The 9,260-nt window shown below is 57.5% G+C and overlaps 1 protein-coding gene across 40 annotated transcripts in view; it reads left to right on the forward strand.

The window, feature by feature from the left end:
- Nucleotides 1-1,633, forward strand: part of PCBP3 (poly(rC) binding protein 3) — a 470,825-nt gene extending 469,192 nt beyond the window's left edge. For 31 of the 40 annotated variants that reach the window (XM_077119223.1, XM_077119230.1, XM_077119201.1 and 28 more), the window contains one exon: nucleotides 993-1,633. In XM_077119223.1, the coding sequence (XP_076975338.1) occupies nucleotides 993-1,029 (37 nt within the window). In that variant the 3' untranslated portion in view covers nucleotides 1,030-1,633. The remainder of the gene's footprint in view (nucleotides 1-992) is intronic. The other 9 variants (XM_077119236.1, XM_077119237.1, XM_077119234.1 and 6 more) reach the window with 3 other exon arrangements.
- Nucleotides 1,634-9,260: the final 7,627 nt, after the last annotated feature.

Consider the following 9,260-nt stretch of genomic DNA (forward strand, 5'->3'; position numbering starts at 1 on the left):
GCTGCAGCTGCTGCCAACGCGAGGGGCACGCCGGGGGGCAGTCCTGGGGCTGTGGGAGAAGGGGCCCACGCCACCAGTCCTGCCTGCCCTGCGGGGTCTCTCCTAGGTCTCTGTGTGGCTCTTGCCCCAGCCAAGTCGGCACTCCAAAAGCTCTCGTGAAAGGCAAGAGTGGCCTTCCTGGCATGGGATGCAGGGGGCCCAGGGGCACCCAGTCCGGTCACTGTGCCTGCAGGCACTGCCCCTGGGTGGGTCTCGGCCGCAGCAGCTCCTGAGCCCCTGGTTGGCCCAGCCCAGGGTCAGGCCTGGTGCCAGCCCTGCCCTGTGACGAATGAGAGTCCTCATGAGGGTTCCATAGCTTCCCAACACAGAGCCTAGGCTGGCCCACAGCCTGTGTCCCCTCCCCAAGACGCCTGTCGGGCAGAGGGGCTGGGACAGTGGGGTGGAGCTTCCTACATTTATCCTGGGTCTGGGGCCGGGACCCTGCTCACCTCCGCCAAGGCCCAGATGAGCTGACGGAACCTGCCCCAGGCAGGCCTGGGTCACCAAGAGCCCCAGGGCCTCCCCACTCAGGGCCTCCCTACCCAGGGCCTCCCCGCCCAGGGCCTCCCCGCCCAGGGCCCGTCCTGCTCCTCCCCTCCCCATGTCAGGTGGGAGTGCCCACGTCCCTGGGAGGCACCAGCCTGCCCTGTCCCCCTCCCAGGTTGGCAGCCCCCATCCCTACCCCTAAACGCAGCAGCCTCCCTGGAAGGGCCCCAGGTAATGGCATGGGGGGGCCGGGCCCCCCCAGCAGAGGGTCCTTGGAGTCCTGTGGAAATAGCCCCGAGGCCTTCCAGGGTGGAGGGTTGTCACTGTTAGGACTGTGACAGAGATGGGGGCCCCAGGTCCCTGGGGGCAGGAAGATGGGGGTGCTGGCTCCCCTGGGCTCTGCCCAGCCTCCAGGGTGTCGCCCTTCTCCCCGGATGGAACCCCTGAAGCCCCCCCCTCTGTTCTAGGCTGACGTCGGAGGTCACTGGGATGGGGGCGCTCTAGGCCGCCCCCCGCCGCCAACCCCATGCGCCCCAGCCACCCCCAGCTGCGCCCGCTCGCCCTTCCTTGCAGATGCCCAGTAGACAGGTTTCTCTTAACCTGCCAGCAGTACATATGCCCGACCCCACCCCCTCCGCACAATGGACCCCCTTCCCCCACCCAGGTCCCAGCCCCCGCCCCATCCCCCGTAATGCTGGCTCCCCTGCCCTGGCCCGGCCTGTGCTGGCACTGCTGGTCGTGAGTGCCCCGCGCCCCGCCTGTGGCTTCTCAGAGACCTTCCCCTCGTGTAGACGTGGCCACTGCCCTGAGAGCTGAGCTGCCTGCGCACAGCTCCCCGTCTGCCCATCCTGCCCGCGGCCCTGCGGCCGCTCCCCACACAGCCTCTCCTCGTTGCTCCCCCGAGGCCCCAGTCCTGGATGGGGGCGCCAGGCAGGCCCAGGACCGCGTCCTTCCCCTCAGAGCCCCAGGAGGGGCGTGAGGATGCTGGGCCGGGCCTGCAGGGCCCGTGTGTGCCTGTGCGTGTGTGTGCACACCCACACCAGAGCTCAATAAATGTCTGTGCTCCAGAGCAGCTGTGCCTCGTCTCTGTGTTCACACACTGCCGTGCACTGGGCTTCCCCTGCACACTCACCTGCGTGCACACGCATGCCCACGTGCAGGTCCTCACACATGCACATGCACACTTGATGCCCACACACACATAAGGCACACTCACACGTGCACACGCACTCCCGTACATCTGTGGGCCGCACCCTTCACTCTGCCTGTTCCAGAAGCAGCTTGGCCTCCCTCACAGGCAGACCCGGACGTCACTCCTTCTTCCCCCAACCGCGTTCTAGTGTTTGACTTGCAGGCTCGTTCTACTTTTGCTTTTGTAAAACTACATAAAAGTCAAAACTGACGACTGCATCCCTGCCCTGCTCCCAAGCGCCTGTGTCTGACTGTCCCCGCCCCGCACGGCGGTCAGGACCACGCTGTCCCCCCGCCCGCCACCCGCTGCCCCCTCCGCCGCTCGCCGCCAGGGAGGGAAGCTGAGCAGTGGCCCCGTCCAGTGCTGGGGCTCTAGGGGTGATTCCCAACTCTCAGCCAAGGATGCAGACAGGCTGGGCTCTGAGCCGCTCCGGAGTGCAGCAGAGCGTCAGCCAGGTCATGGGGTGCAGCGGTGCTTGCCCAGGCCCTCCCCCTCCAGCCCCCTCCCTCCCCCTCCCTGCCCCTCCCCCTCCAGCCCCCTCTCCTGCCCCTCCCCCCTCCAGCCCCCTCCCCCTTCCAGGTCCCCCACCCTCCTCTCCTGTCTCTCTCCTCCCCCTCCTCGCCTCCACACCAGCCCCAGTTGTCCATCACCTCTTCCCTGCTCTGTCCCTCTCTAAGCTCTGCTCTTCCTTGTTTTCCTGTCTCAGAATTCCCATACCTTCTGTCCCGCCTCCTCTGGGCGTCCCTTGGCCGCTCACGTCTGCTCAGCGCACTTCGCAGCAAGCAGGCCTTGGGCCCTGCGCTGGCCTTTAATGCCCTCCGCGCTGCTGACCCCCTGGGCAGGACACAGGCCCAGGCGGCGGGGCCCTCACGGGCCTCAGGTTGTTCCCACTTGCAGGACCCCAGCCAGGGCGGAGCAGGGCACCCAGCAAGGCAGGAAACTGAGGGCACACCTACTCCTCTCCCCCCACCTCCTGCTGCAGACCCTGGGGTCCGCGGGACCTCCTGGCAGGCGGGCAAGCCCAGGAGGACTGCCGCCTCTTCCACATGGGGAGAGTCTGACGGGGCGTCCATGTGCTGTCCCTGAGCTCACCACTCGTGGGCACCACGGCCCAGCCTGCAGCTTGTGGGCAGGGGCCGGTGTGTGTGGAAGCACAGGGTGGCCTGGCCCTGCGGCTTGGCCCCCAGGTGCTGGGGTGGCCGCAATGCGTAGCTCTCTGCAGGGACCCCTTCCCACCTGCGCCTCGGGGAGGCCACAACAAGCCATGTTTCCAGTGGCCTCTGTCCAGACGGCGCCAGCCCAGCGCCCGGGTGCCCGGCCTCAGGGGGGCCCAGCCCACCTGGCCATGACTGAGGAGCCTCCTGGGAGCCTGTTGGGGAGGCCGGGCTGCGGTGAAGGAGGAGCAGCATGTGGGCTCTAACGCCCAGCCAGCAACTCCAGGCAGTGCCCTGAGCCCCACGCCCCAGCGCACAGGAGGCAGGGGGATCCCAAAGACACAGCCTTCCCGTGGGTGCCTACAGCCGGCAGTTCGGGGAGCTGGCAGAAAGCAGGGCAGGAAGGCTGCAGGAGAGCGGGGCTCACTGGGCAGGAGCCCTGGTGGGACAGGTGGGCCTGGGGTGCCAAGGTGCAACCAGGCAAGGCCAGGGGGGCATGGACTTGGAGTACTTGTCCACAGGAAGGTCAGGGAGTGGGGGCAGCAGGGCCAGGGCTGGGGGATTCATGAGGGCACCGGCAGCCGGGAGGCCAGCAGGTAACCAAGGGAGGGCAGGCAGTGGGGGGCGGGGGGGGAGGGTGGGAGGGGCAGAAGAGGGGAGGGGTGCAGAGGGGAGGGGCAGGGGGAAGGGGTGCAGAGGGGACGGGGAGGGGGGAAGGGGTGCAGAAAGAAGGGGTAGGGGAGAGGGGTGCAGAGGGGAGGGGCAGGGGGAGGGGTGCAGAGGGGAGGGGCAGGGGAAAAGGGTGCAGAGGGGGGAGGGGTGCCGAGGAGAGGGGGCAGGGGGTAAGGGTGCAGAGTGGAGGGGGCAGGAGGAGGGGTGCAGGCCGGTGGGTCCCCGGGAGGACTCTCTGCTGCGCGTGGGAGTGGTGGCCGCTGGGAGCAGGGCAGGGGCTGCTGGGGGTGCCTGGGGCTCTGCCGCACATTGGGGCTCCAAAGTGGCTGCAGGGCGTCTCGGGGACCCACCAGATTCTGGGGCGGACCTGAAGGGGGGCTCCTCTGGAGTACTGTGTGTGGAGGGAAGGAGGGCGTCCAGGCTTCTGGGAGGTTCTGGTCTGAGCAGGGCGCCCGCTGGGAGACGCCCCCACTTCAGTCTACCCAGGGGGTGGGGCCGAGTGGGCCTGGAGGCAGCTGCATCCTCAGGGTGAGCCCACAGGCCGGCCTGGGGCGGGTGGAGCTGGGGTCTCAGGCCAAGAGGCTGGGGCCAGGCAGGCCGGGTGGCCTGGCAGGAGGGGAGCGGGGCCAGTGGCTTGGGGCTAAGCTTGAGTGGAGGGACCCTGGGGCACAGGGTGGCGGTCCCCAAACAACCCATGAGAGGCGGGGGTCAAGGCAGAGCTGGAGAGGGTGCCAGGGCCTAGGGCCAAGGTCTCGGACACCAACTGGCACCTGCTGTGTACCGGGCCTCAGGGTGTCTGGCAGGACAAGAGTCCGTGAAGTGGCCCGTCCAGCTCTAAATGCCCAGCCGAGGTGCATCTGGATGGTGGCGGGTCGGTAACCCCAGCTCATCGCCCTCTTCCACTCAGGGAATGGCCCCCACCCCACCTTTCTCACTGCATGCCCCTTTCTTAAAGCCCCTGAAGTGAGAACTGATCCCTCCTCCGCACAGCCCGCGATGGGCCACAGAGCCTGTGGCCTCCCAGCGGCCGCAGGAACCAGGCGTGCAGCCGGCGGGCGCCCCGAGCTCAGGAGGAGGGTCTGAGAGGACTTCACCTACCTCTGTCCTCACCTGCCCCCATCTCACCTTCATCCATCTCACCTGCCTCCATCTCACCTGCCCCCATCTCACCTGCCTCCATCCTCACCTCCCTCCAACCTCACCTGCATCCATCCTCACCTCCCTCCATCCTCACCTCCCTCCATCCTCACCTGCATTCATCTCACCTGCCTCCATCTCACCTGCCTCCATCTCACCTGCCCCCATCTCACCTGCCTCCATCCTCACCTCCCTCCAACCTCACCTGCATCCATCCTCACCTCCCTCCATCCTCACCTCCCTCCATCCTCACCTGCATTCATCTCACCTGCCTCCATCTCACCTGCCTCCATCTCACCTGCCCCCATCTCACCTGCCTCCATCCTCACCTGCCCCATCTCACCTGCCTCCATCCTCACTTGAATCCATCTCACCTGCCTCCATCCTCACTTGAATCCATCTCACCTACCTCCATCTCACCTGCCTCCATCTCATCTGCCTCAATCCTCACCTGCCCCTCGCGGCTGGTTGCCGTAGGAACACAACCTGCATGAAGAACAGCTACAAAACGGAAGTTTTATTCTGGGCACCTTTGAAGGCATGTTTTTCTTTCCACCATCAAGTCCTCGCAGCGTGCAGGTTGTCACCGTTGTCCCTGGTGGCAGCCGTGTGTGAGTTTAGCAGCTGGAGGAGGGGCCCCAGCCCCCAGCACAGGCGGGCGGTCACCTGGCGTCCTCGTGCTCAGCTTCTCCGTGTCAGCAGGTAAGTCGCGCTCTTTCTTGGTGCATTTCGCTGTATATTTCCCGCTCTCCCCGTATCGCCCAGGCGCGTCCCCACCGGCGTCGTGGGGCTGAGCGTCAGGGCGTGGGCGCAGGGCCTGTGGACAGGAGGGCCGGGCCTTCCCGACTATCCTCCCCGCCAGCGGGGTGAAGGGTGGCTGGGGCTGTGTCCGCTGGGCTGGGGGTGCTGGGGGTCCTGGTCTCCACTGAGGCGCTCCCGCCACGTGCTGCCAAGGGCGCAGCTCACTCCTACTTTGCAACCACTCCAGAAGCAACCAGACAAATATAACGAGTAAAATAAAAATCCCACACGTGCAATTAGTTGGTCTTTTTTTTACTAAAAGGTTTTCTTTCTTATTTTTCTCAGATAAATTTTTGTAATTATCAAATCCCAGAAGCCTATTGTCTTAAATATCTTTCTTATGCATTTGCCACACTTTTATTATTTAAACTAAATAGAGAATATGAATCAAAATGCTACTTTATAAGGAAAATCATTATTTTTGGACTTTTTTATTAATTTTCTCTAAGATTTTCCTTAAACGCTTAATATGCTTGTTTTTCCAGCTTACTGTCCTAGCAAGTATGTTTGACGTATTATTAAACATTATAATTATTTAAATGAATGCATATTATCCTATGCAAGATAAAACCTATTTTATTAAAATTTCACTAGTGTTTTCACTTATGATATGAACATTTGTATTTCGAGGTAATTTTCTACTTGAGCACAATGCTGCACAAGCAGGAATGCCCACCTCCACGATTCATGCTTCTGCAGCCAGAGAAGCTGGCCGTCCGGGATGGAGACAATGTCCTGGCCTTCTCCGGCTCCAAGACCATGGATTGGTGGAGCGGGGCTGAGAGCAGGGGCCAGCTGTCCTCCAGGCCGCGTGCACAGGCCGTCTGGGTACCCTGCGGCCAAGCGCTGGCTCACAGGGACTCTAGGGAGCCGAGGAGCCCTTATAACTTAAGGATGGAGGCGACAGCAGGGTTGTAAGAGAGACATTCATACTATAAATTGTCTTTAATCCGTGTTTGTATTGTAAAAACTGAGAAATGTGTGGAAGTACCAAACCAGAAACTTAAAGTGACCATCAGAAAGCAGTCACGTCTAGAGTAAGAGCTCAGCACTGCACGACCCCCCACCTTCCTGTGGGCCGCCCGATCCCTGCCCTGCTCACCACTCAGCCGTGCCTCACTCGGAATCTATGGCGTTATTTTCAATATACATACAAAAGGTGGTAAAATTATTGCAGAGCTTCTGTACTCACTCATCCTTCTTCCCCTGCTTTTTCCTGCACAATTACCATAACCAGGAAATGCACATTTTAGGTGGTATTTGACTGTTTCAGGATCCCATCAAGGGCCCCCAAACTAGTTGTTCCATCTGCTCCAACTTCTTCAGTCTGTAAAGGTTCTTAGGTTGGATCTTGACACGTTTTGGAAAGTAACTGTCTGCTGTTTTTGCAAATGAATTTGATGATAATCACTGCCTTGGTTTTTATTACATTACCAGGAAATAGCTATCCAGAAATGTTATAGCTTAATTTTTAGTGTTTGTCTAAAACTATATTAAATATTGTGCTACTTGTACTCTTTAGTGTTTATCTGGAATGTTTAGAGGTCTCTGATTTTTGCAGTGAGAGAAGCCCGTGTTAGCACACGTGTGCACACCTAGCATGTATTCTCATGACAGGAAATACAGGAAAAGAAGCACATCTGCAGCCCAGAATACAAGTGCCCAGTGATAGGGAAAGGACTGCTGAGCTGCAAGGTAGAGATTTGCCGACGAGCTCAGTGAAACTAAACTTGTGACGTGGTACAAATGACGGCATCTACCAGCGCCAGTAGCTGTGATTTCCCTCAAGAAAGTAGAAAAATACAGAGGACAAAAGATTTTAAAAACCCACTGAAACACAGGTTCCTTCTCATCCATCCCTTGATGAACACCAAACCATCTCCAGCGTCCCCTCCACTGAGCGGCCCAGGACTGGCCGCAAGTGGCACCTCATTTTGGGGAGAGCCCCGGGGAGCAGCGGCCCCTCGCTGGGCGCCCCCAGAAGGGCAGGGAAGGGCGAGTTGGAACGGGGCGCCTGTGAGGGACTTGAGCCAGCCGGGCAGTCCGAGCAGCAGAGCAGCCAAGAGACGACAGCCTGGGCCACCGCGTGCACCCTGCGTGTTTGAAGGAGACGCGAGAGAACGTTTGGTGAGTGGTGACAGTCAGTTTCTCAGCATGGTGGAAAATAAATGAGTGTGTTTACTCCGTGTTCATTTATTGATATATATGACCAACATTTGTGGACTTCTCAGTATGAAATTTATATTTCAGCTAAAACTTTATACAAAATGTGTAGGTATACATTTCAATATAGATTTGATCGTTAAGTAAATGCTGTCACATAAACAAAGCCCTTAACCAACTCTGGGAGTGTGTGCATGAGTGAGTGTGTGAGTGAGCGTGTGTGTCAAGGAGAAACAGTGACTATCGTGCCTGGGTCCATTGGGTGGAAGCCGGTGTGGGTGGGGAGAGCAGAAGACACAGACAGAGCTGCCGAAGGTGACATTAGTTACGCCCTAGGACACAGCCCCTCCTTCTTTAATAGTAAACCAGCTAATGTTTTCTCATATCATGATGCCCGGATCACAAAAACAAAAATGTCTAGTCCATTGCAAAGCATGTGGCTGTGTCACTTCTATTTGTTATTTTCTAATTCCACCTTGCTGGAATGTATGACGTGTCTGAGTTCGTGGAAGAATCTTTGTTCTGAAAATGGTAAAGAAAGAAGATATGAGGAACTTAATATTAATAATAGATAACTGAATCGACCCAGAGGAAACAAGTGATAAGAGGTGACCACATGGGTCTAAATCCTCCAGGAAGTCCCGAAAACCGGAGGGAAACCCTTATCTTTACAAATGTTGGGAACCAGTGGATTTTAAACCACTGAGTGAAATATAAAAGTTAATGTGATATTTGTGTTCTAACGGGAATAGATAATATTTTTCAATCTCAGAAGCTATTTGTTAATAGCCAGTCTGTGAGTCTGCTTTATGAAAGCACTCAAACAGTTGATTTACACACCTGCACTTACTCACATAGAGCTTTATGTTATGAGGTTTATAGGAAATGCCAAAGGAGGATGTTCAGACATGAAAGTCTAGATGTAGCCTTACTTACACCTGTGCCACAATTTCTATTCCTGCAATTGAAAATGTGCACAAAACAAAAACATGCCAGTTTATTTAATTTCAGCCAGATATCCACACTGTGGTGAAACACTTAAGAGAGGATGTGTGTGCTGGTTTGAAAGGATGTATGCCCCCTAGAAAAGCCATGTTTTAATCAAAATCCCATTTCATAAAGGTAGAATAATCCTTATTCAATACTGTATGTTTGAAACTGTAATCAGATCATCTCCCTGGAGATGTGATTTAATCAAGAGTGGTTGTTAAACTGGATTAGGTGATGACGTGTCTCCACCCATTTGGGTGGGTCTGCATAAGTTTTTGGGGTTCTATAAAAGAGGAAACATTTTGGAGAATGAGAGAGTCAGAGAGAGCAGAGCAGAATGACATAGCCATGAGAAACAGAGTCTACCAACCAGTGACCTTTGGAGATGAAGAAGGAAAACGCCTCCTGGGGAGCTTCATGAAACAGGAAGCCAGGAGAGAAAGCCAGCAGATGACACCGTGTTCGCCATGTGCCCTTCCAGATGAGAGAGAAGCCCTGACTGTGTTCGCCATGTGCCTTCTCACTTGAGAGAGAGACCCTGGACTTCATCAGCCTTTTGAACCAAGGTATCTTTACATGGATGCCTGTGACTGGACATTTCTATAGACTTGCTTTAATTGGGACAT

The sequence above is a fragment of the Tamandua tetradactyla genome, chromosome 10, assembly GCF_023851605.1.
Source record: "Tamandua tetradactyla isolate mTamTet1 chromosome 10, mTamTet1.pri, whole genome shotgun sequence".
Classification (NCBI taxonomy): Eukaryota; Metazoa; Chordata; class Mammalia; order Pilosa; family Myrmecophagidae; genus Tamandua; species Tamandua tetradactyla.